This window comes from Apodemus sylvaticus, chromosome 6 (assembly GCF_947179515.1).
Source record: "Apodemus sylvaticus chromosome 6, mApoSyl1.1, whole genome shotgun sequence".
In the NCBI taxonomy this organism is placed as follows: Eukaryota; Metazoa; Chordata; class Mammalia; order Rodentia; family Muridae; genus Apodemus; species Apodemus sylvaticus.
In genome coordinates this window covers 52691295-52718594 of record NC_067477.1, presented here as the reverse complement: position 1 = coordinate 52718594, position 27300 = coordinate 52691295, and the positions used below count along the sequence as shown (strand labels likewise).

Here is a 27300-nt window from a genome sequence, read left to right as displayed (position 1 = left end):
TGGCTCTCAGAAGGCATCTTGGTGAGCACAGGCTGACATCCTGTTTATAACTATTTTTTTAAAAAAGATTTGTTTTGTAAAAACAAATATTTTTTTTTCTGTAGGTGGTATGAAACAATGCTTTTTGTAGTGTTTCCAGTTTTTTGGAAAGAAAAAGAAAAACCTTTTTGTAAAAATCTTAGCAAGATAAAGGCCTTGATAATATGATTGCCCTGGCTATAAGTTCCTGATGGGACTTCACACCAGAGAAGTAAACACGGAAGAGGCTAAGCCTTACACACTGTCCAGTTGGTTGCTAGACAATTACCTTCCACAATTACACCTGTTTACAAAGAAACAACTATAGACTTAGGAAGTGCAAAGCAGTTACTGGGCCTTACAGTATTGCAAGTACAGTCTGGGAAAGACCTGCACCAGGAATTATCAATTTCATTACAATATGAAATCTCAGCGACCATCCCCTCAAAGGCAACTGGAACCACATAATTGGTATTTTGTTTTACCAGCTATACATCCTCTGTTTAGGATAGCACTTGATCTGGGAATCTTTTTGTCCCCAGATGTAATATTCACGGTCAAGAGATTTACAGGGCACAAGAAAATGATATCGCTGTTTCGTGGATACTGAAGCCATACATAAACACACAATGACACACAACACTCAACAGAGACATGTCGGATGTAGGTGAGCTCGATGCTATGGGCAGTTGTTCTCTCTCAGGAAGCCATGTTTCCCACAAAGGATGCCTTTCTTAGCTTTCATTTTGATGCTAAAGTGTCTGACTTCTAAGAAGAGTTGGTTAAGATAGTAGATTATTGTTGGATGTTTTTGTGGTTGTTGGTTTTTAGGTCTTGACTAGGCTGAGGGTGTGGCTCAGGGTATAGCACTTGCCTGGTTTAGGAGAGAGACCCTGGATTCAGTCTCTAGCTTAGAGTTCCAGGCTAGCTTGGTCTACAGCATAAGACTGTTTCAAGGAAAGGAAAAAGAAAACACAGCGAGGTCTGGTGGTGCAGGGCTGTGCTCCACGTACTTAACAGGACTCCCTGAGAAATCCTGACAACTCTAACTCAGTTGGCAAAGAGGAAAAAAAATGTGTTTTGAAATGTCATGGGCCATGAGTCCAAAAGTCTGCAAATGACAACTTTTCATAAAAGATAATCTTAGTGGGCTGGGCAGTGGTGGCACATGCCTTTAATCCCAGCACTCAAGAGGCAGAGGGAGGAAGATATCTGAGTTCGAGGCCAGCATGATCTGCAGAGTGAGCTCTAGGACAGCTGGGGCTCTACAGAGAAACCCTGTCTCAAAAAAACCAAAGCTGCCGCCTCCTCCTCCTCCTCCTCCTCCTCCTCCTCCTCCTCCTCCTCCTCCTCCTCCTCCTCCTCCTCTTCCTCTTCCTCCTCCTCCTCCTCTTCCTCCTCCTCCTCCTCTTCCTTTTCCTCCTCCTCCTCCTCCTCCTTCCTCCTTCCTCCCCCCTCCTCTTCTCTGTCCCCTCCCCCCCTCCTCTTGGCTCGCTAGCCTTTTCAGAAGAAAAACAGAGCATGATGTTCAAAGTTCCACCTCCTGCCTCAGCTGCCCTTCCTGGGCTTCTGGAAAGGGCTGTCTGGGTCAGCCCTCACGTGCCTGGCCTGCGGCCACTGAGAATCCTTCACCTGTTGCTTGGAGGTCCCACTTTGAGTGTTTCTCTTCATCTGGGATTATGAAGTCTCAGCTTCTCACTGTGCCTCTGACAACCCTCCCTAGGAGCTCACCTAGTTGCAGGGGCCTGTAGTGTCTCCCTGCATTTCCTACCCAGATTAGTATCCCTTTCCCTGGGACCACAGAGCCACACCTCAACTTCCAGCTCAGCCGGCCTGAGACACAGCTGCTTTATCTCAGTCTCTCTCAAACGTCAAAGTCTACTTCTAACATGCTTTCTTTAATCGATACCACCAGAAGAGCTCTTGCCAGCCCCCAGGACCCAATGTCAGTGACACAGGCTCTGTCTATTAGGATCTCAGTCCACCAGAAATGAGAAGGGGGCGGGGATTTTACTCCACCTACTTTCCAAGAGCTGAGCTTGTGAAACAACTTTTGCACAACACTCTTTAAGGTACAGTTAGGCTTAGTAAGAATCACTGAATCAATGAAGAAAATATGACTTCATTTAACAAACCCGCAATTCATGTAGTTATCAAATATGCACCAAGTGCATACTGGATATTAGGAATATCATATAATTTTGAAAAGTTGGAGCTAAAGAGACATAAAATCAGTTATCTCCCGCCACCTTACTTAGACTAGAGGAAAACCACTGAGCACCTGGTGTAGAGGGTGGGGGCTTCCTGCTCTCACATCCTCTGTGCTGTTCATCACCTACCTCACATTGTTATTTATTTTGGTAGGTGAACACACAGTTGCTACAGAGCACTGTGGGGTCAGAGGTCAACCTGGGGGCCTTGATTCTCAGTATTGACTTGTGACACCTTCTTTTCCTTAAGAGTTTATTTTATTAACCCTAAAAAAAAGTCAATAATAATATATATTGAGAGTTTAGCAGGAAGTCACAGAGACAGGAAGGCAAGGTCCTCAACCTAGAGAAACCTGGGGAGCTACATCTGGGAACACAGTGGTCATGAAATGTGCTGAGACACACGTACCCGTACTGAGAGGTCGGAGAGGACATTCTCAGAGCCGAAGGGGGAACAGCCACAGTGCTCCTAAGGACACGGTTTGTTTTTATTTTGGTGGATGGAACACACAGGTGTTACTATGCACCATGGAGGTCAGGGGCAGCTTGGGGGGGCAATGCTGTCCTATCCTGGAGGTCCAAGGGGACAAACAGGTGCTCAGCTTGGTGGTGAGCACGTGTGTGCACTGAGCCATCTTTCTTTCTTTCTTTCTTTCTTTCTTTCTTTCTTTCTTTCTTTCTTTCTTTCTTTCTTTCTTTCTTTCTTTCTTTTTTTTTTTTTGAGACAGGGTTTCTCTGTGTAGCCCTGGCTGTCCTGGAACTCACTCTGTAGACCAGGCTGGCCTCAAACTCAGAAATCTGCCTGCCTCTGCCTCCCGAGTGTTGGGATTACAGGCGTGCGCCACCACACCCAGCTTGAGCCATCTTTCTAGCCCATTATTATTATTATTATTATTACTATTATACTATTACTATTATTATTTTAGAGTAAATCAACCCATTGAACACTGGGAATGTGCCTTGGTGAGAGAAGGTTTTGTTAACTTGATAAAGGCTCTGGGTTCAGTCCTTAACACCACAAAATAGTAATAACTATTGATAATAATGATGATGCTAAATGAAATAAAGAGTAATGTAACTATCGCCTTCTACTGAGAAAGTGGAAATGTTTGACGGCTCACAAGAGCAGATGGGAAGCCTTGGCTGTGTGGAGGTGAGTAGGCAGAGGAGCCCAGCTGGTGACGGGCACAGACACTTGAGTTCTCCCCTCCTGAGAGGATCATCCACTCAGACACTTGGCCAGTGTCTTCTCAGAACAGACAACAGCCTGCAAGCTATGAACATCTCAAAACCCAAGACAGAAACTTTTTTGGTGGCCGTCTGTGGTAATTTACCCAGGGCCGCTGCTTCTCACCCACAGTCCTTATCTAGGCAGAACTCCACACATGCGATCCGTGTGAAAGGACTTCTAGAGAGGCCTGGAGAAAAGGGAGATGCAAGACAAAGAGTACAGCCTGATGTTTTAACCGCTTTCCACGGATGATGGGGTTGCCCTTCCTTAACTGTGTAGCAAGGCAGGACAGAACACTGAGGCCCCACAGGAGCCACGGCCCGCCTGATCCTACACTAGCAGCTGCATCGCCTCTTTGAGAAAGTCAGAGAAGAAGCCTCTTTCTAAAATAAGAGGGAAAACACTTTTATCTTGTAGTGAACACCGCCCCTCCACACACACTAAGTTCTAGGATTAACCAGTACACATTGACAAGGCCACAGTTCCGTTTCTGCACTGGGATCCCACTTTCAGGCAGGACATGGTGAAGCCCGTAGTAGACAGGCTTCAGGTGTAACGAAAGCCAATCACTTTCTCTCAGTGTAGAAATGGGTGTCTGGGTGAGAGGTCGGTGGGTAAATTTGTCCAGGGCCCTAAGCTTAAATCCCAATGCTTAGATCACATAAAAGCTGCCGGAGGGCAGCTGTCCACCTGTAATCCCAGGGCTAAATCCTGGAGAAGACCTGGAGCAGTCCGTATGCTCTGGCTCCTAGGGAGACACTGTTTCCAAATGTAAGGGGGAAATGATTGAGGAAGACGCTAGGGTTAACCTCTGGCCTCCAAATGTCCATGTCATATACATGCAAAGCATGCGCGCGTGCACGAGCATGCACACACACACACACACACACACACACACACACACAGAGAGAGAGAGAGAGAGAGAGAGAGAGAGAGAGAGAGAGTTTGCCCAAGAAAACAGGATAATGGATTAAAAATATGAAATGAAAACAATCTAGAAGCTCAAAACCCAAGAACTCTAGCAAAGTTGAGTTGCTTTAAATTCTGCTTCTCAGGGAGGGACCCATGAGAAAACTATTTGCAGTTGACAGGATGAGAGCCCCACACGCACCTCTCCCCTCTCCCCTCCACCTTGCTCACGCTTACATAATCTCTTCTCTGCGCACAGACTCCGATTTGTGTCACTGAAGATAAAGGCTGTGAGGGAAGAGGGCAGAGCCTCAGCCCACAGCATCTATCAACACAGAAAAAGCAAATCAGCTACCTTGAGCATGCGGATTTCTCGAAGGGCGATTTTCTTTATGACAGGGTCATCTTCGGTTTCCAGAAACCTCTTGATGGCCACGATCTGACCCGTGTCCCTGTTTCTGCACTTGAACACTACCCCATAGGAGCCTTCTCCAATCTTCCCAATTTTTTCGTATTTCTCCATTACAGAGGAGCACGTCTTCTTGAGAACGAATTTTCATATAGTTTTTAAAGGGTCGCTTATGAAATACGAGAACTGACCGCTCTCGAGCCTCATCAAGTAAGGGCTGTCGTCCGGGATCTAGAGAAAACAAGGACGCGGGTTAAAGAATAAGGACCAGCCAGCTGTGGACTCCACCCCCACCCAGCAATGACATTGCGGTCAAGGCTGAGAGCCTACAGGTGGCTGCCGTGGGTGACCCAATTTCAGTGGTCTGTTTCATTCCCTCAAGCTAAAGATGTAGCCAGCATCCAAAACCAAGCCGAGCTGTAAGATAATCTATCTTTTTAACGTTATGGTTCATACGATCTAAGACACTTGAGCTGGCTGAAGCACCGGGAAGGCGAAGGGCTTCCCCGGTTCTAATTTCGGGTCTCATTTCCCTCCGGAAGAGGACACCGGCTGGGCAACCGGGCCGCGGGGACTGCGGGGGACCGCGGGGATTGCAGGGGACCTCCCACCCTGACTCCAGGCGCCTCTCGGCCCAGCTGGAGCACAACAGCCAGCAGCTCCGCTGGGTCGCTGCTGGGATCCCCATGGGAACCGCGCCGGCTGGGCGGGGCCGCCCTCTGCCCTGCGGTCCCCGCAGCCACTTGGCAGGGTTCCGTAGGGTTTAGGTCGTGAGAGTCACAGCATGGAGCGTCTGCAGGGAGAACGCCTGCACCCAGGCTGACCTAGCAGCCTACTCGGGCTAGGGTGGCCAGGTCCATACCTTACATACCTTGGTGTCCCTTCCTCGCCTGTGAACCCCGGAGGACAGCAATTGCGTGGGTCCTGCTCAGTGCTGCAGCTTCGAAAAATGAATGACAGAGAGAGAGAGAGAGAGAGAGAGAGAGAGAGAGAGAGAGAGAGAGGTAATAGAGGGAGGCGGGATGGCCTTCCTTCCCATGTAGTGGGGTCCTGGCGGTGCAGAGCTTGCCTTGATTGCCTTGACTCGTTCCCCAATCCCCTCCTCATTAAACCTGTTTCAGCACAGTGACAGTGGCAGTTGATGGATGCAGAAAATCTCGAAATAAGGACGGGACAGAGATAGCCCCTACATTTTGTCAGCCCTTCCATCCCTTATGCTAGGCGCTGAGGTGCTTGTGCGCTGGCGGTAGGACTTCAGCAGGGAAAATGCACAGTGTGGAACCTGGCCAACCCAGGCTAAGGAACGTGCGATACAAAGGTACACAGAGCTCAAGAGGAAGCTGGGCTGGGCACGCAGGGCGTGGCGGCTGCCTGGCAAAGGGCAGAGGTATAATGAGGTACTGCGATGGACTCGTGGTGGTCTGGGACCCTCCCCAGAAATCGCGTGCAAATGTGAATGTCTACTTGGACTTTTGTCTTCTCCATAGCTTTGCCTTTCCCAGAATTCGTATACATGGAAACATACAGTGCACGGCTTTTAAGAATCGGATTCTCACTTCACACACTGCATCTGAGATTCACACACATCTTGCATTTATCAGAATGTCTTCCTGTTTACAGCCGGGTAGCATTCTGTTGTTTGAATGTACTGGTTGGTATTTGTTTATTTAATCCTGGTCGAAGAAGATCTGAATTGTTTCAGTTTGGGGTGATTATACATGAAGCCGCTATGGACGCCATGCATGGTCCTTACTATGAAGAGAATGTCTTCATTTTTCTTAGGGAAATACTGAGCAGAAGACCTCTGGGTTGCACATGGAGTTTATCTTTTCCATTTTACCTTCCCCCCTGCAATGTTCCCAGTGCTCCGCACGCACCCTTGCTGTCCTTTTGACTTTAACCATTCAAATGATGGTTAATGACTTCTAATGGTTTTAACATGAATTTGACTTTTAACCTTTCCTTATAGATGTGTTCTTGCTTCAGTATTCTAGGAGGCTTATGGAAGTTCTTTGGCACCAACACCTCTTCCCTAGTGGGCCGCAGTTCTCACCTGGGACATGGCAAAAGGCAAAAAAAACCTTCTAGTTGATTTAATTAAGTATAAGATGGTGATTTTATTATTAATTTCCACACTGAGGGTGGAGTGCAGGGCCCTGTGCTCGCTGGGTAGGTGCCCCCAGTGGGAGACAGGGTTGTAGTTACTGTCCCTGTCACCGACAATGTTCTCCTTCACCTTTGAAGAGAGTTGACTATAGGGACCACCAAATAGGGACCTTTTAATTTCTCTCATCAGTTTCTCTTTTCACTGGGTAGGTTCTTCAGTGTGAGGGCAAGGCCATGCTCCTTGCATTGTTATTGAGAGCAATCTTATGCTAGTAAGCACACTGCAGGCTATTATCTAGTCACTTATTTACTTACGCTTGCTGAAGGCAGCCTCTTAAGAGGACCCTTAATGACCTGCCTCCTAACAGCTAGGCCCTTGTAGGCCTTCCTAAGCTTGACCCACTCTGTCCTTTTTAACATGAGAAGTTTTTAGCTGACTTCAGGTATATAGGTATATAAAGTAAGCTTACAAGTCAAATGTTTTCTAAAATTAAATCATGAAAAAAATTATTTTTTTAAAGATTTATTTATGTATTATATGTAAGTACACTGTAGCTGTCTTCAGACACCAGACGAGGGCATCAGATCTCTTTACGGATGCTTGTGAGCCACCATGTGGTTGCTGGGATTTGAACTCATGACTTTCGGAAGTGCAGTTGGTGCTTTTACCAACTGAGCCATCTCTCCAGCCCTGAAAAAAATTATTTTAAAACAATTCTTCGAGAATGGTGACATCTTCTTGTGAACCCAAAACCTGGAAGCTAAAGGCAGAAGGACCAGGAGTTTAAAGTCATATCTCCAGACATCATAGTCAGTTCAAGCCAGCCTGGTCTATGTGAGATCCTGTCTCAAAAAATACCTCACCCCCTACACACCACTCTCTCTCCCTCTCTCTCTCTCTCTGTTTTTCTCTCTCTCTCATACATACCATTCTTTGGTGTCTATGTAATTTTATCACTTATTAAAAACAAAATGAATATGATTGTTTATCTTTCTATAAAGAACATTTGATGTTGCAAGAGTATCTTTGTTTTTCAGAGTTGATCAATTCCTTGATTTTATCACACTCAGCACCAAATCAGTATAACTATGCTATATAGAACAGCCACAGTATACTTACAGACATTTAAAAAATTCTTGGAAAATTTGTTCTAAATCCCAAGCCAAAATTCATTTAATGGGCTTTTTTTTTTTTTTTTTTAAATAATAGAGACTTATCAGGTCAGTAATTCAAACAGCGATTTTGAAAAAAAAAAAACAAAAAACAAATGTTCTAACAATGCAAACTAAGGAGATAGTATTTGGATACTTGCAGGCTGAAGAAAAAGCAGACTGAAGGCAAAGTATTGCAAACCTTTGTTTCTCCACAGTTAAGCCATGAAGTGCTTATAGAAACAGCTGTGCTTGTAAGATGCAGAAGTCTTAAAGCTGGCAGAAGGCTGCCATTTCAGGAGGTGCTGCTTCCTGCTGAGCCAAATGAAGGTATTCGCAAGGCAGTGCACACTGTGTGTGTATTCAGGGTGAACAGAGTGCACGTGGTGTGTTCAGAGCAAGCAAAGGCTGCAATGAAATTACAGCATCCATCCCAGTCGGACACGCTCAGAAACCTCGAGAACTTGTGACTTGTTTGATTTCGAATGAACCTTTCATATTTGGAAATTTTTCACTATTTCCAGTTTTTTTCTTGATAGCCCCACTTGATTATGCAGTCTGCCATTTGAGAAAGAAGGCCCCAGAGGGTATGTCTGCCTAGCGACTTACCTTTATGGACTCAAACATGCAAAGTGATGGAATGTCACTTAGGAGATTGTAACTCTGCCTTGCGTGCCCTCCTCGCTGCTCTGAGGAAAGCTGTGAGTACTCCACAGGCCAAGAGGCAGGGAAGAACTAAGAAAGTAAGTCTTCTCGGCATCCCTGTGAGTGAGACAGGAAGGTGGTCTCCATACTCCACCGACAAATTCTGTTCAACCCGTGGAAAGGAGGGCCAGAGGAGCCACCTGAGCCAGATCTGGATACCTGGCCTGGCAGACAAATGTCGCTTGTTTTGCTCTGGGTGATTTGTTGTGCAAAATGAGAACTACCTTTTTAGAATGTTGATAAGCTCTCTTTAATTCCTGTTTCCTTAGATAGCAAGAATTGATTTCCTTTTGTTTTTAAATCTCCATCAAGTGCAGAACTTACCAAGTTCTTTTCTTCAATTTCTTTTTCCTCATGTGTGCATAGTATGTCGCACCTTTGCATGTGTGCAGGTACACACGTGTATTAATACATATAGAGGCCTGAGGTCCGGAATCACTTTCCATGGCTCTCCGATCTTGTTCTCTGAGGCAGGCTCCCTCAGTCAAAGGAGGAACGCACCCCCACAGCCAGTCTCACTGCCGCTTGCTCTGCGGAGCGCCAACCTTTCAAGGCTGGAAATCCAGGCCTGCTAAGAACACCTAGCACTCATGTGCTTTCCCGGGCTCCAAACGCAGGTCCCCATGCCTCATGGCAGCCCCTTAGCCACTGAACTACTTCCCACCCCCAGCCTTACCTATTGAGATGATTGTATAATTTTTCTTTTCTTTTCTTTCCTTTCTTCCTTCCTTTCTTCCTTCCTTTCTTCCTTCCTTCCTTCCTTCCTTCCTTCCTTCCTTCCTTCCTTCCTTCCTTCCTTCCTTCCTTCCTTTCCTTAATGTATGCGAGTACACTGTGTCTTCAGTCACACCAGAAGAGGGCATCAGATCCCATTACAGATGGTTGTGAGCCACAATGTGGTTGCTGGGAATTGAACTCAGGACCTCTGGAAGAGCAGTCAGTGCTCTTAACCGCTGAGCCATCTCTCCAGTCCATGATTTTTCTTTCTTAAGTCTGTTGGCATACTGAATGACACTGACTTGTAAAATACCAAGCCAACCTTTGATTCCTTGGATAGATCCTTGTGCTCCGTCGCTCTGAGACACTGCTGGGTTAGATCAGCAATATTTAATTTTGGTTGTTATACTTTTTAAAAGACATTCGTCTTTATTTTATGTGTTAGTGTTTTACCTGCACGTATGGTATGTGCGTCATATGCATGTTTGGTCCCCAAGGAAGTCAGAGGAGGGCGTTGGATCCCCTGGAGCTGGAGATAGTTTGTGAGCATCAGGTAGGTGCAGAGAACTTGGTTCTCTGCAAGAGCAGTGATTGCCTTTGACTGCTGAGTGACCTTCTACCTCCATTGCTAGACATTTTTGCTTTTTGACATACACTGATCTGTAGTTTTGTAATTTTATTTATTTATTTATTTATTTATTTATTTATTTATTTATATTTAAAAGATATCTACTTTTGGCTGATATTCTGCATTCTTCTAAGTGTGTAGTAACTCCACATAAGCCTAGAGTTTTCTTTATTAAAATAGTTTTAATTACAAATTCAATTTCCTTAAGAAATTAGAGGACCATTAAGGACATCTATTTCTTTTTGAGAGAGCTTTGTTAGTTTCTTTGGTTCAGTGAATTTGTTTACTTCACCTAGATAAATGAATTTATTGGATTCGGTTGTCCAATACTTGCACATTACAGTGTTGTCTGTTAGATATATAGTGATGTACTCAGATCTATAGTGTTGTTCTCTTATCTATAGTGATGTTCTCGGATCTATAGTGATGCTCTAGTTCTGACTTTTTGTTGTTTGTTGGAGTTCTTGTCTCACTGTGGTACCCAGCTAGTCTTGAGAGTTGTAATCCTCCTGCCTCAGTTTTCAGACTCCTAAGGCTTTATAGACTTGTGCCATCATGCCAGGCTTTGTTTTATTCTTGATATTGGTAAATGTTTTCTCTAATTAGTTTGGCTTGTTGATTTTATTTACTTAATTGGTTTCTTTGTTTTCTGTGTTTTAATTTATTGATTTCATCTCTTCCACTTTTTGTGTTGCTTTTGGCAGTTTTCTGTTTTGGTTTTTTTAATAGATGGAAACTTACATCATTGATTTTAGGCATTTCTTTGTTTTAAATATGATTTTAATGTCATCCCTCCAAGCCATTGTGTAGACATCACACAAACCTTTTTTTAAAAATACTTTTAAAGATTAATTTATTTTATATATGTAAGTACACTGTAGCTGTCTTCAGACACACCAAAAGAGGGCACCGGATTCAATTACAGATGGTTGTGAGCCACCATGTGGTTGCTGGGAATTGAATTCAGAACATCTGAAAGAGCAATCAGTGCTTTTAACCACTGAACCATCTCTCCAGCCCCCTATCATAGAAATCTTAATGAGTTATATTTTTATTTTTGTTCAGTTCACAATATTTTCTACTTTCCCTCCTGAGTTCATATTTGACCTAAGGATTATATTTAAGTAAGTTGTTTAATTTCCAGTGATTTAAGAATTTTCCAAATACCTTTCTGTAACTGATTTCCAGTTGAATTCCATTGTTTTCAGAGAAATGGTTTTGTATAATTTAAATGATTTGAAATATGTTAGGATTGGTTTTATGCCCCATAATATAGATGTGTGGGTAAATGTTTCTTTTTGACAATTAAGAAAAGACTTTGAAACGAAGTGAGGCTGTCAATGTGAATTTTTCCAGAACTACCTTGTAGAAAGTTCATATCAGGTTAAATAAAGTTTGTTTGGAAAATTAACTTTATGGACTCCACAAGGTTCAGTGCCCAAGGATTGTGGTTCAGTGCCAGATCCAGTGGTAGCTAGAGTGCGAGGCAGTATTCTGGGTTCTTAGGCCTCAGAAGGCAGTGAACCAGAAAGCTAGTGTGACTTCCAGCTGAGTTGATTTGTTTGGAGAGAAATTAGAGCAAAATATCAGAGGACAACTTGGAAAGGGACACCAACAGCTCATGTCACCACAGAAGAAGATGCTATGGGCGCAGGCTGTCAAATCAGTTGGCCCTTTCAGTTGGCAAGTGCAGAACTGGTTTCCATAGCAAAGTGTAACTTCCAGGTTGGCGCTCTCAGAAAGCCAAGAGATGGCCTGGTATGTGGGGTTTCTTCAAGCATGTGCAAAGGAGCTGCACTAGGACTGCTCCTTCTTACTGGTGTCTGACCCCAGGCATGGCGATCACTGTTGCCTGGGCAACAGTATCAACCGTGTCCAACGGCTGAACACTTACTTCAAGATAGGCACTGTGCTGAATGTAATTTTTCAATAGCCTTTTGTAAGCATGTCACAGACAATATTATCCTGAGGATTTAGAGGAGAAAACAGAGTCAGAGAGGATGAGTAAATCAGGAGACACAGATCATAGGATGTACATATGTGTTAGAATGCTGGCCAGAGCCTTCCTCCCTGTTTGCCAATACCAATGCATGCGGTCGATACTGGGGTTATTCAATTGGTCTGCTTTATCCTGTGCAATGTAACATAGCCCTTCTTCCTTTTGGACCTTCCTGGGAGATGAGCCTTGCTATCACTCTTCCTCGTGTGCCTCAGCAGCCTCTCCATGTGCTGCTTCTCAACGCTCAGAAGCCACCGCTACCAATTTGGACAGGATGATGTTGCTTTGTCTGAGTGCTGACCCTAGGACCAACACTAGCAGTGTTTTCCTCAATTCTGTTTCGTATAAGGAGGAGAGAGTTCAGCCACAGACTTTGGAAGATGACACTATTTGGCTGCTTGAGGAAATCGCTTACATCTGTTTCCCCCTCTTTAAGTGAATTTGGAAAGGGAATTGTTTTGGGGGCCCATAAAAAGTCGTTATTATGAGTACACGAACATCTTAGGCTCAGTGCCCATGTTTTCTCTAATCTATACACCAACCCCTTAGGCATTCATCAGCTTTACTAGTTACTAAACAGGCAGAAGTAGTTGTCTGCTCTACAGCAGTTGCTGAGGCCCTTAGATCGGTGTGGAAGGGGACAGTCACTCCGCCACCTGGGTAGAAACAAAGTTCAAACTCAGTGCTGTTTCCAAGTGGAGTCAGAACACCTAAGAACATCTTGAGAATTGTCTTCTGCCCTTGACCTCCAGGACTTCTCGACACTCTGACACTAGAGTAGACCTGATAGTCAAATCTCAACATGCAGCCACCTGAAGAGAAGCTACAGCCACAGTCTTCCTAACCAGTCCCTGTAAAAACACTACAGATCCAGGCAGGGGAAAATGCTTCTTTTGTTCATTGATATGAGCAAGGCTAGTGAGTCAGTTTAAGTATTGGGAGAACAATGTAAGTTTATAAGATCCAAATGTCTTTGACTTTACATGCAGGCCCAGCCAACAATTGAGTAAGATGTTTTACCTCCCGGATAAACCTGATTTAGTCCTTTATATGTAATATAGAAATCAGTCCTTTCAAAGCAGCTCTTCCTCTAGGACAGTGGTTGAAACTCTTTTGGAACACCTCTATCTACCAAAATATTTATGATTCATAACTAGCAAAATTAGTTATAGAAACAAAAATAACTTTATGGTTGGGGGGGGTCACCACGACATGAGGAACTGTATTAAAGGGTCACAGTGTTAGGAAGATTCAGAACCACTGCTCTAAGACCTTTCTTTGCTTTTCTTAAATATTTGTGTGTATGTGTGTGTGTGTTTGCTTTTTTGGATTTGTTTTTTTTTTTTTCAAGACAGGGTTTCTCTGTGTAGCCCTGACTGTCCTGGAACTCACTCTGTAGACCAGGCTGGCCTCGAACTCAGAAATCCACCTGCCTCTGCCTCCTGAGTGCTGGGATTACAGGCGTGCGCCACCACTGCTTGGCGTGTGTATGTTTTTGCTTGCCTATATGTACACCATGTGCGTGGTGCCCAAGTAGATCACAAGAAGGCATTCAATCCCCTGGATCCGGAGTTATGGATGGTTGTGAGTCACATGTGGGTGCTGGGACTTGAACCTGGGTTCTCTGCAAGAGCATCAAGTGATGTCTGGAAAAGCCATCAGCAGACTCTTAACCATCTACCAAGAAATCCCCACAATGTGTGGGGAGTGGAGGAAAGCCTTGAGAGAGGGAAGTCCTGAGAGAATGTGTGTTGTTGACACGAGCAACCATGTCAAGGACCCTAGCCTCAAACCAACGTGAACATCGCAAAGCTTCTTCCCCCCCCACCAGGGTGAGACTTGGAGGCAAATGGCCAAGCCTTCCCTCTGGTTTATGTGTGGATGTGAGCAGTATGTGCAAAACATGTTGGCTTCAGCTTTCTACCCCTGGGTATGTATTTCTGGCCTGAAGACTGCTCCCCTACAGAAACTGCTCCTACTGAGATTGATTAAACCTGTCTCCTCGACCAAGCTGTATAGCATAGACCCTGACCATATGTATGTAGTAACCATGCCTCCTTGTTTGGGCGTACGCTCTATCTCTGCCTCTATATAGTCCACATGGAGCCTCTGGGGGCGGCAGCTTCTCCATCCAGCAGCACAGAATACCAGAACCCAGTTTCTCTGTGTGTGAAAGCTGGGCCCCAGGGTGTTATCTGCAACCCTAGAACTGGGGTCATGGTGAGAGGCTGGGGGACAGGCAGATTCCCTGAGTCTTCCTAGCCAGCCAGCAAAGCTGAAACTATGAGTTCCTCATTCTATAAGAGATGTCTTCTCAAAAGGAAAAACAAGGTGGAGAACAATAGAGGAATAGAGGCCAATCTCCACTCACGTACCTATGCACATAACACATAACACACAACACACACACACACACACACAAATATAGGTTGAGTAATTGCTTATGCTCTTCAAAGCTGATTGGCTTATTTATTTATTTATTTATCTATCCAAGATAAGGTTTTTCTGTCTGTGTAATGGCCCTAGCTATCCTAAAACTTACTTAGTAGACTAGGTGGGCCTCAAACTTACAGAGATCCGCCTGCCTCTGCTTCCCATGTGTGGTGGGATTAAAGACATGAGACATAATTAATTTTAAGATATATGTTAAAAGTATTAGTGGTTCTAGAATATTTCTGATCTAAGAAAGAGTACAAAGAAGCAGAAAGCTTCAGAGGTTGGCTTTATACATTTTAGACAAAAACAACCAGTGTTCCCTTGTATCTTCATAAAAGATGTTGTAAAGGAACCTTGGAAACTGACTCAAGACACCCCAAGACCAAGTTCTCAGCACAAAAAGCAATTTATTTTCCCCAGAGAGACAGAGGGCAGAGATAAGGGACAAAGCCATGAGACAGAGGGCAGAGATAAGGGGCAAGGAAGAGGGGTGGGTGTGTTTGTTGCAGAGGACAAAGGAGGCCTCTAAATAGAGAGATGTGGCCCATAGGCAAATGGCAGTCTATAAAGGGAAAGGGAACAACCTGGTACTAGAACAAGGTGTTTAATTGGGCATAATAATTAGTCGATCCAAAGGGGAGTCACCTAATGATTGCTGGACCTTGGCGGTCAGCCTCAGGAGGAGGAAGTGGCTGAACAGACGGTGGTTTCTAGCTTCTACCTGTAACCTAACGGTTTTTTAGCAAGGCAGGGGGGTGGGGGTGGAGAAGGACCAGGCCTGGTAGAGCCATGGTAACCATGCTGGGCTCCGTGTGACTTTAAGTCTTTACAAGACAATCACAGTGAAGCAGACACTCCAGGAAGATGGACTTGAGAACTACCACCAGAATGGAAGTCATGGAGCCTAAATTCAGTGTCGTTTGTTTCCAGATTTTGCTAGGCACTGTGCTTGTTGAAGTTACTGCGGAGCATGGGATTGACTTGGCAAAGGACCTCTGCCACTGTCACGTGTGGTAAGGGTTTTATTGTTAAAAGTGTCACGAGGCAGTGCTTTATAGTTTCTTAGGCTATGTTGATGTCATCAGTGCAGATGATATCTTTCCTCCTGCTGTGTATGACTCCGTGGAGGACTGTCCTTGCAGGTCCTTTCTGCACCACTAAGCCTTGTATGAATTCATAACTACTCAGGCGCCATTCTCTCTTAGGTATTTGCACTTTTTAAAGATGAGGACTTAATGTTACATGTGGAACTTGGTGAAGCTATGAGCCTTTCTGAGGTTCTTAAATTGCTCCTCACCCACCTATATGAAGAGCCTGGCTGTAGGCATCAGAAAGGGGTTAGAGAGAGGAGCTGCTAACAGCCCCGGCACCTACACGTGCCAGGTACTGTCAGGGTTTTTACCTGAACAGTCTCATTTCTGGTATATTTTTGCTTAATATGGTGATTTTTAGCTTCATAGACTTTCAGAAACATGATATAATTTCAATCTTATGACAAACTAGAACTCTATGTGTACACATACTACATCTGTTTTTCCATGGTAGTCGTGGGCTGAATCTGTAACTTGGTCCTTGTGAACAGTGTCACAATTACATATTAATTCTGAGGTAATCTGCCTTTTGTATGTACACCCAGCAATAGAGTGGAACCATACAGTGGTTCTAACATCAGCATTTGGAGGAGGCACCATGATTTGTGTAGTGGCTGTAACTGTGTAAGGGTTTCATGGGGAGGTGCCATGATTTGTGTAGTGGCTGTAACTGTATAAGGGTTTCATGGGGAGGTGCCATGATTTGTGTAGTGGCTGTAACTGTGTAAGGGTTTCTTGGGGAGGCACCATGATTTGTGTAGTGGCTGTAACTGTGTAAGGTTTCATGGGGAGGCGCCATGATTTGTGTAGTGGCTGTAACTGTGTAAGGTTTCATGGCAGACCCTCTAGATGCTCAGCAGAGTGGCTCCTGATAGCCACACACACTGAGGAAGACAGCATTCCAATGTGCACATTTTACGGTTTATTTTGCTTTCTGTGTATTCATGTTTCGCCTGTACATATAACCTGAGTTATATCCCCTGAACCGGGGTTACTGATGGTTGTGAGCCCTGATGTGGGTGCTGGGAATCAAACCCAGGTTCTTTGAAAGAGCAGCAAGTGCTCTGAGCTGCTGAGCCTTCTCTCCAGTCCTCAGTGTGGTTTTGACTTGCTTTTCTCTGATAGGATGTTTGTTCTTGTGTTTTCTTCTGTTAAGAACTGTCTGTTATTTGTCCCCGTCTCAACTGGATGAGCTTTCTGGGCGTCCAAGGCCCTCATATTCTACACACTAACCCACTGGAGGTGGAGCTAGCAAAGGTTTCTCCTGTTGTGCATGGTTTCTTCATCACTTCCTTGGCTGCACGGAAGGCTTTTTATTTCACTCCACTTACCAACTCTATTGCTTCTTGCGCAGCTGGAATCCTTTCATATCCTTCCCTATGCCTGTGCACTGAAGCGTGTTCTCTACATTTTCCTTCGAAGTTTCAAAGATTCAGGCCTTTGGTCCATTTTGAACTGACTGTTAGACAGGGCAGAGGTAAGAATCTAGCATGTGATAGCTCAGTGCCATTGGTTGAAGAGGCTGTCACTTCTCCAACCTATGCTTTCGGTGTCTAAGTGACAGATCGGGTGGCTGAAGCTATGTGTGGTTGCAGGTCCTTTATCTGAAGGCATGGCTTCTGTTGATACCTGAAGGTACCAGTTTGTATTCCTTGCTATGTAACTATCATGCTAGTATCCTTGAAATTAATGATGTGATCTGGTGTTTGTTTTTATTAGATCTTTGAGTTCCAAGTTTCATGTGTTTTGATCATGCTCACTTCCTCCAGTATTTTTCATTACATTCCATTTGTGTGGTATGTGCCCATATCTCTGACTCCCCCTCTCTGTATGTGGGTGTGTATGTGTATATGTGCATACTTCGGCGTTTAACTTTCAGAATTTACACTCTTTGATCTAGAACCTAATGTTCTTCAATATTGGGATACTTTTCTTGAAATGCATCACGGTCTTGTTTGTATAGTCTGGGCTAGCCTCAGAAGACTCATGATCTGCTTCAGTTTCCTGACTGCTGGATTAGAGGTATAGATCAACATACCTGGTTAACTATGCAATTTATGATTTTTTTTCTTAAACTCTGAGATTGGGTGTTGAGCCTCCTGAGCTATTTTCTTACCTTTCTGTTTTAAAAATGTTGTGAAATTCAAATCTAATTATGTCATCTCCTTGTTCCCTTTAAATTTCTTAACTTTAATTCTTCCATATTTACATTATTTGCCAACGTATTTCCTGAGAAACTTTCTTAATTTTATATTCTAAATTTTCAACTTGAACTATTCATATTCTAAAAGTTCCTGAAGTGCTTGCTCACAGTCACGGCCATCTTCCTGTGATCTTCCATCCTTTGTTATCCCGCCAGTTTGTTTCAAGAGCCCTCCCCTCCCCTTGCCTTCGTGTCTGTAAGGCTCAACTGACTGCTCACTTTTCACAGCAAGGGACAGAGGACTGACTGCAAGCTCTGGGCACAGCGCAGCTTCCACTTTTACCGTAATGTTTTCTAGCCACACAGCTTATTAGCAGGATGCCTTGGACACCAGGACCTTACTGAGGTCTTTTCACTCGTGGTGGCTGGTACAGCGTGACTGGGTGGCTGCTGAGGGTTGTGAGAAAAAGTGGACGCAGTCTTTGAACTTTTCCGAGTTTGAGGCTTACCCTTCTGCCATCTGGTGCATACGGCACTCCTTGTGAGATGACCCGCTTAACACATCCCGTGTAAACAGCCACTGTGGATTCTATTGACCATTGTGTGTGTGTGTGTGTGTGTGTGCAGGCACACACACGTGGGGGTCAGATGACAACACTGTGGAGTCAATTCTTTCTCCCTCCACCTTCACATGGGTGGGTTCAGGGGACCAAAGTTAGGTGGCAGTCAGGTTTGCATGACAAGGACCTCCATCCAGTGAGCATCTTGCTGCTCCCACCCCAGTATGTGCACTTTAAAGAACAAATACTTTATAGTTCATTTGTGTAACATTTTATTACTTGTATATTGCATAGTGAAAAGAGGAGAGTCAGGGGACTCTTGTCTGGCTCAAGAACTAACCAGTATGTAATGGGTAAGTTGCTAAACTCTGTTAAACTCTTATTTCCTCATTTGGAGAGTGGAGATGATAACATGTACTTTATAAAACTGCTGAAGATGAGATAGTACACTGTTTTCCTGTCAAGTGTCCGGTCAGACTACTTCTATGGCTTGCTACTCTTAGCCCCTGTTCACCACCTCAATGCTAACTGTTCCTAACAAATGAATTAAGATAGCTGGTACCAATAGAACACATCAATTCTGAATACAAAGAATTGTAAAAGAAAAACTAAAAGACAGCCCTATCCTTTTTTAATTTTAGTATACTGGCTTTTTAAAAAATATAAAAACAACATCATTTATCTATACTATCCCATCAGAAACTTCAATTTCACTTAAAGTGGTTTTTTCCTCCCTCTTAAACCTACTCACAATGAATACCTATGTATGTGAAAACCCCAAGATTACACGTGCAATTACTTTGCAGATTCCCCCCTTGGCATAATATAAGTAAAATACATAATATGGGCAGTTAAATACTTTTCTCCCAAACATTAGGGATCATGATATATATGAAGATTAATTTCTTATGCATTATCCCTAATGTAAAAAACAAAATCACAGGTATATTATACTGCTTGTCAAAAATACGGTCATCATACCTAGACACTACATATCCCTGCTAAGGCTTTTTGTCCACCATCAGTATTTCTGCACGAGCCCTTACAACCATCTGTAGTTGAAAACAAATTCCCTTTAAGGCAACCCTGCATGAAACTGTGTCATAAAATATTTTGTTAAAAGAAACTGCATGTGCTGGATTCCCACACACTGCCAGTAACCCCTAAAGCACTACTCCGTAAGGTAAACAAAATTTTCACACATTATAAAAAATTTCAGCTGCTCTGCAACCTTCCTTTGCTAACAGTTAGAAACATTACACCATTCCAGCAAGAGGTTAATAAATAAGGTTTAAATATTCTATCTTACAAAAACATACAGAACGGCCAATGTCAAAGTGAAAGGCTTGTTTGATAACTTATCAAATTATGTTCACTAAGAAGGGGAAAGACATGGTATAAAATGATATAATGCTCACTAAACTCCCTCAGTGTAATCACATGACTTATTTAAAAACACCATGGCACCTTGTTACAAACATTGTTTTTTAAAAAGGACTGTGTTTCTTGGAACTAGAGGACTATTTGTCTCATAGCTTTTATTAAGCAAACTTGATATAACCACCACACAGTGGCAAGAGATTGACTAGCTGTTTCCAGCTACAGAAAATACTGAATTCTATCCTAATGTACAGTTCATGTGATATAAAACCCACAACAATTAAAGCAAGTCATACGCAGTCCGCACTGAATCCCCCGAAACACGCCTGCTGTCAGTGGAACATGTTCATTCTTCTCGTCCCTTGGAATTCATCTCCGTTGCTTAGTAACTGTTTTCATGGCCAGCCAGGATGTAGAGATTGCTGTGTGCTGTGGGGTTTTCTGTCGGCCTGCTTTCCAAAACAACAACCCTAAAAGAAACCAAGGAAAAGCTTAAGTATTCATATGGCATCCACAAAGCCAACAGTACCAGCTCTGTCCACAGACTTACATGACAGTCAGAGGCACAGCCACGGTCATTAGCACGCTCCAGAACTTCAGGCACAGCTGAACAGAGTTGTTTTATATAAAGAATTGACATGGTTGGGGACAATCTCACCTTATTCCAACTGAACCCACATTTGCTTACTATGTCAACAGCAGTGGTGACAAATGCTTCAGGAGTCTATACCAAGAGGAGAAGGGCTAGAGGACAAACAGGGCCCTGGGACGACCTGGGACCCGCACAGGGCCCCCGAAGACAAACAGTTTAGAACAAAGGACAGAGTGCTGCCTGCTGCACCTCTGCCTTTCCCAGGAGTGAAGACAGGACAAGCTTCAGGACTGAAAGAAAGAGGGGTGGGTGGGCCCTCAAGAGCTAACCCACAGCATCTGAACTGTGACGGGAGGTTTAAGAACAGAATACAATACAATTCTCACAGAGAAGGAAGTCTAGAGGGCAAAGGGAAGAGACAGTTCACAGATACTGAATTTTTTTGTGTGAATTTTATGCAATAAAAACATACCTTATGCACTGTGGAAATGTAGAAGGAAAAATAAAATTACCTATCTCCAAGAGTTAAGTACCATTAATATATAAGCAGGCAAGGGGACTTGCTGAGGCATCCAACTACCTAAGTTTTATTCTTCAGACCAACATGGTAGAAAGAACCAGTTCTTATAAACTATTCTCTGATCTCCACATGTGGACACACAGACACACTAAGATGTTAAAAAAAAAAAAAGAAAGAAAACGAACTATAGAAACGTATGTGCATATGTACAGAAGAACCACGGGGAGGCCCAAACAAGATGAGCTGAGGAAGTCACAGTCTGAAAATGAAATTTTAGAGGAAATTGTGGCAGAATAATGTGACATTACAAAGTTCATTCAGGAAAGGAGGAGAGTCTGGGCAAAGGGCAGGAGAGGAATGCAGCAGCCATGAGGTGTCATACTCCACAGCATCTGAGTTACAGACCCACCCTTCACCGCAGCCCTCCAGCAGGAGATGACTCTCCAGTTCCCGCTGCAGTCCTCCTGGTTTCCCACCACAGTACTTACCAGCATGCCCGAGGGTTGCCTTTCATCTTCACTGAGGTAACCACCATTTTCAGAAACTCCTTTCTCCTATGGCTTCCTTTCAAGGAGTTACTAACTCCATGATCATGCTCCTTCCTCACACACCTAACACGTAAGCAATGTCTGATGGGACTGCCTAAGGCCTTATGGTAAGGATGCTCTCCAGGTGAGGTGAGCTTTTTATGACACAAAACTAACATCCAAAGGTTTGTGTAATACTTATTAGAAATAAACACACCAGGAAGACAGAGTGGGAATAAAGGGATGTGAAGTCGTGTTACAGTCAAATGGGTGTGAGCACTCCTCTCCACATTTTGTCTTGGCTGAGTATAACTGTCTCTCAAAGCACAACTCTCACCCTGAAGAGACTGGTAACCCAACAAACTAAACATTACTTACTCTCTCAATACAATCATCTCTAAGTTGATGAGCCCTCCAAGAATTCTGATTGCAACCCGACATGGGCTGACAGTTTTGTCAAGAGTTTGATCGCTGCTACTTTTACATAATTAAATTAATACAACCAACCTGTCTGATCCCAGCAGGCGGAAAACTCTGGTTTCATCTGAAATTTCCTGGGTAACCTGTGGATGAAAATAACCTTCAGTAACACTATGGCCCTGGTATTGCTTACACAGTAATTTAACAATCACTTAAATATCCCAATGAAAGGGAATAAATAATTTTTCAAAGGTATAATGCCCCCAAATAAAATATATTTCAATAAGTTTGTTTTTTGACTGCCTATCAGTAGAAATGGGCCAGTATTTACAGGGCATTTAGTCTGGGTCAGCTGCTTTCTGTAAGAACTCTGAGTGATATGCATTTGAATTCTTTTATTGTTGGGAAAGAAAAACCCCAGGCCAGAGAGGTTAAAGTTACAAGAAGGTAAGCCTTCTGTGCCAGTGCCAGTGCGGTGCTATGGGGAACCCTGTTGCTCTTCCCCAGTGCCTGGCGGTCACCCAGTGTTAGATGACACCTGCTGTACCACCAGAGCTGTACCACCATGCACAAGACCTTCCCACAGAGTAGGGACTGTGGTACTGCCCCTATCCAAAATGGCGCAAAACCCCACCTCCCTCTTCTCTGAGTCGCCTCTAAGGTGTGGTCAGCATTACTGGTGCTCCCTACCTGAGCCCTGCTGCCCAGCAGACAGCTGTCCACTTATGTGAATTTGCTTTTGATGTTCCCCCCTTTCTATTTTTATGTGTCTTATTACATCACTTGTTTTCTAGAATCTCTTCCTAGATAAAGTATGTCCACTTGGGTCTGGCTCTTGGGGAACTCAAATTAAGATTGCTATGATTAGTGTAAAAAGTCTGCTAACTGGAACTTGTAGCCTATCTGGAAAGACATAATGAATGTCAATCTGCAAACAATTTTGGAGCTGTATACTGCAGGGGGCTAATTTTCCTGGTATGAAATTGAAGTACTCTAAATTACTGTGTAATGTTACTTTATGGCAAAAGTTAAACTTCAACTAGGTGTACGTCCAAGGATGAGAGTACCAGAGGAAGACAGAGGTGCGGAGAGTAGTTACAGTGAGATGCGTTACATGCAGCTATATGGCTGGGCACATGGGTTAGCAGAAAGCCCCTTCCTCGCATGCCCAAGATCCTGGGTTTGAGTTTCCCCAAATATGGAAATGACACAGTGCAGAGCGTGAGAACAGCGAGCACACTGGGTGTGCTGGCCGTGTGCATGGACTCTAGGGAAGGCCTGGCTTGAATACAAAACAACAGAATAATTAGCGCCGAGGCAGTGAGCAGGACTACAGACTTCATTAAATACTGGGTCCTGGTGACATTTAGTGACCTGGGTCAGTAAATAAACCAACACACCAACGATCACTGGTTTATAACATTTTTTCGTAGAAATATAAATATTTATTTAAATATAAATATGGGTATAGATAAACTAAATTTAAAAGCCAAGAAGATCCCATACTTTCAGGCAGTTCTACAGATTTATAGGCTTCTGGTGTAGAAAACTCGACAACTGGGAAATGCTTCCACCAGGGTGCTGTGTGTCCCTCAGGGAGGGAGCCAACCCCCACCCCACCCCCACACAAGGCACCCCATCACCTCGATCACCTCAGCTGAAAATTATGCTTGAAGACCTTCCTCACCTAGGCTCTGCCATCTAACTAGTCATGTGCCTACCTCACTAAATCATTTTGAGCCTTAAATGTGCTAATATTTGTAAACTGCCCGGAACATAATAGGTCTTAAATATTATTTATAACAAGTATTTATGAAAAATATTCACTAAATTTTGAAAAATGAAGCAATGCTAGCAACTATATTTACAAATTACAAAATCAAGGAATGAAGTTATACAAACATTTAGGAGTTCCTCGTGGCTACTGTGAATCTGAATTTAAAACCAAAGTATCAAAGTGAACATATACGAAGAGAGAACACAGATGCACATCCTGCCAACTTATGGCATCAAAGGCCCAAGGCAAAGCCATGGGTCTCAGAGAGGAAATGAAAAAAAAAAAAAAAACAAAAAAAAACTAAACATTTTACCATTAAAAATCTGGTGTAGGAATCAACAGAGGTCATCTGTGCAAACTTACCTCATCTGATTTGAAGCTTTTACCCTGCATCCCATGTTTCCAGAAAGCCAACACACTGTCCTGAAGGCACACTGGGAAAGAGGAGGGAGATGTAACGGATGCACAGCGGAGGTCCCCAGGCGGCTCTGGCTTTTTGGTTTTGTTTTTTGTTTTTCTTTTTTAAAGAAAAGATTTACTTTGATTCCTTTCAATTGTGTATACGTTTGTGTGTGTGATGTGCGTGCATGCAGGTGTCTAAAGAGACCAGAGGCAAGGGACCCCGTGGACCTGGAGTTACGGCTAAAAGCGACAATGGGGAACTCTGGTTGCAGCCTGTGTTCTGCAACCCTGAGCCATCTTTCCAGCGCCTCCCTGACTTTTCAACAAATGATAATGTAAGGCTTTTCAAGTGCTCGGGGCAAAATTCCACTGTCTAGACCTTGACTGCTCAACATTTTTGTGACTAAGCTCAAGTACCTTACTGAGACAGTTATACAGCCCCAAAGATGTATGTTGCAGACATTCCTCAACCATGGGCTGGATCTTCTGTTTTAAGTGATTAAAACAGTAAAAACAACATGCATTGGGTTTTGGATTTAGAAGTTACTCAAGCAGCTGTCGAGCAGGTAACTTTTATGTTCATATTTTCATATTATAAAATTAATTTTGAAAAATAAAACCACTTCATAACCCAAAATTTAATCACATTGAATATTATGACCTCAGTCAGTCACTAAATAAGTACCTGAGTATTTTACTGACTATTCTTGTAACTAGAATTAGAAAACCATAAATAACATAATGGTGGAAAAGAGTCAAAATTACATTCCTTTTTCCTTGTGCTAGGGAGCAGATTGAGGGTCTGGACGTGCCAGACAAGCATGGGCTATGTGCTTCTCATTAGAATAATAAGGACACGGTTAGTGTGAGAATGTCTGGGCCATAACTCAGCCTAATAGAGACACAAGTATGTGACGATGACAGATCACATGCTTCACTAGATGTGACAAATGAGGAATCCAGTCACTTGTCTAGTTTTTGAAACATGATTTGAGGAGCCTCTGAGAGGATCCTTGTCACCATTTTAATGTTTATTGAAATGAGGTGATGGCCATCTAGGAGGAGACTTCTGTGCAATAATAAAAATCTTCCAGACAATGGGGCACATATGACATCAGCATGTCTCAGCTAAGAGGCTGGGAGGATCTCCGCCACAGTCCTTGAGGACATTAGGTCCTAGCGCCTGACATGCTATACATGGTGTATAACAGGTAAGGAAGAAACAAGCTTCCAAAATCCCTTTTCTCTGACTCTTTAGATAGCTTAGGTTTTCTGCTTCAACAAAAAAGATGGAAGTGGAAATTCCATTGTTGTTTGAAACTGAGTCTCACTACGAGTCTGGCTTCCATCTTGCTCTGTAGACCAGGCTGGCCTGAAACCTCAAACTCATAGGGAACCAATTACCTCTGCTACCCAAGTGCTGCGGTTTAAAAGCCTGCACCACCACACCCAACCCTATAATGCTTTAAAAAGAATCATAAAATTAATGAGCAATATAAAGTAAAATATTAACAAGGAAGCAGACGAAAATGACACATTCCTTTCTACAGCCTTAAGGAAACTTACTATTTGTTTTTAATTTTTAAAAAAGATTTACTTTCATTTTATGTTTGTGAATTTATTGTTTGTTTGTTTTGATTTTTTGAGACAGGGTTTCTTTGGGCAGCAGCTTGGGCTGTTCTGGAACTCACTTTGTAGACCAGGCTGGCCTGGCCTCAAACTCAGAGATCTACCTGCTTCTGCCTCCCAAGTGCTGGGACTAAAGGCATGTGCCACCACTGCCCATATTGTGAATGTTTTGCCTACATTCATGCATGTGTACCACATACTACATACTATATTCATGCATGTGTACCACATACTACATACTATATTCATGTATGTGTACCACATACTACATTCATGTGTGTGCACCATATGTGTACCTGTTGGACCCTTAAGAACTGGTGGTGTGGATGGCTGTGAGCTATAATATGAGCACAGCCTGAACTCAGGTCCTCTGCAAGAGCAAGAAGTGCTCTTAAGTGCTGAGACATCTCTCCAGCTCACAGAGGTACTTTTTATTTTATGTGTATGGGTTGCCTGCATGCATGTCTGTGTATTGCCATATGTGCAGGGTCCTTGGAGGCCAGAATAGGTAATTAGTCCTCTGGAACTGGAGTCATAGACAGTCGTGAGCAGCCATGTGTGGTGGAGTAGAGGAACTGAAGTCTGCTTTTATCCTTGGAAGCATCACTTCAGCCCCAAACTTACTATTGATATAGAAACGATCTAACACAGCAGCCACCAACATACAGAAGCTAGATTCTAGTGCTAAAGAATTACAGTGTGCCTGACACAGTGGTCACTTGACACAAGAACCTGCATGATGTGGGAAGAGCTGGGAGAAGTATAATCCACTTGGTACAACACTGGAAATATTGAGCATATTTAAAAACCAATACCCAGGGACGGGATAATGATCAATGTGAATTACATGTATGAAATTGATAAAATAAAAAAAAGAAACCAAAATGAAATTAGTTGAAAACTTAGAAAGCACTCGCCACACGGACTGGTTGGTGCAATGACCGTTTCTCTCAGCGCAGAGCCATGAGACAGCTGCTGCTCTACACATCCCAGCCACCGTCACCCAGGCCAGCGACCGGAGGGGACTCACCTACAGACTCGATGCGGAAGTCAAAACTGAGCTCAGATGCCAGCCTCTTACTGGACTTCAGCTTTCCTTGTAGATTTACAATTTTTACAAATTCTTAAAAGAAATTAAAAAAAGTCAAGACTGGAGATGGAAATTTCTTAAATATGATGCATTTTATATGGGTACTAAATAATATTCTTAACAAAGTTCAAAGGTTTATCTTGGTTTGGTATGCATAGTAACAAATCACCATTAATCTGTTTTAAAAGACACAGTTACAGTGCCTGTTTTCAATAGGTAAGACTTTGCTATTTTTAAAATTACACAGCATATACTGAATATCTTCATTTTTTAAAAAAGTGGCTACTTGGATATTTGAATATTTAGCAACAAGTTGTGCTTTTTCCCCCCTCACAAATCCCACTGTATTTATCAAGTAGCACTTGCAGCAATTCCAGACTGGCCACGGGAGCCCAGTGTGTGAGGGAGGGCGCACAGGCGGAAAGGTCTGGCCTGGGCTCAGGCAAACACAGCTCCTTTCCCTCTGCTTCCTGCTTTCCTCCCATTAGCTCAAGGAGACTTAAAAAAAACACTTCAATTTCCAGCTGCCCACTCCTACAGTCTAAGATTACAAGCCTGTCTCCATTGCTGTCTACCAAAACCAACTTATAAATCACAGAGCAGGGGACATATTTTTCAAAACTACGTCTTTAAAAACAGAAATTGGCTT

General features: G+C 43.4%; 2 protein-coding genes and 1 long non-coding RNA gene across 7 annotated transcripts in view; 1 reads left to right on the top strand and 2 right to left on the bottom strand.

Moving 5' to 3' along the window:
- Positions 1-6060, bottom strand: part of Cdkl1 (cyclin dependent kinase like 1) — a 45470-nt gene extending 39410 nt beyond the window's left edge. Inside the window, exons 1-2 of one of the 4 annotated variants that reach the window (XR_007978360.1) lie at positions 5649-6060; positions 4724-5008 (exon numbers count right to left, since the gene is read on the bottom strand). Coding sequence is in view for 3 of the 4 variants with exons in the window: in XM_052185733.1 (XP_052041693.1) it covers positions 4724-4891 (168 nt within the window). In the remaining variant the exon portion in view is untranslated. Of the gene's footprint in view, positions 1-4723; positions 5009-5388; positions 5459-5639 lie in introns of those variants that run through there. The other 3 variants (XM_052185733.1, XM_052185731.1, XM_052185732.1) reach the window with 3 other exon arrangements.
- Positions 6061-17493: 11433 nt separating this feature from the next.
- LOC127687273 (uncharacterized) lies at positions 17494-26609 on the top strand. The gene is made up of 3 exons (XR_007978359.1): positions 17494-17633; positions 24124-24267; positions 26516-26609. It is a non-coding gene; the product is annotated as an uncharacterized LOC127687273 (long non-coding RNA).
- The window catches only part of Map4k5 (mitogen-activated protein kinase kinase kinase kinase 5), an 88303-nt gene continuing 79572 nt past the window's right edge, over positions 18570-27300 (bottom strand). Inside the window, exons 28-31 of one of the 2 annotated variants that reach the window (XM_052185725.1) lie at positions 26592-26684; positions 23894-23964; positions 21841-21896; positions 18570-20164 (exon numbers count right to left, since the gene is read on the bottom strand). In XM_052185725.1, coding sequence (XP_052041685.1) covers positions 20077-20164; positions 21841-21896; positions 23894-23964; positions 26592-26684 — 308 coding nt within the window. In that variant the 3' untranslated portion in view covers positions 18570-20076. The remainder of the gene's footprint in view (positions 20165-21840; positions 21897-23893; positions 23965-26591; positions 26685-27300) is intronic. The other variant, XM_052185727.1, reaches the window with a different exon arrangement.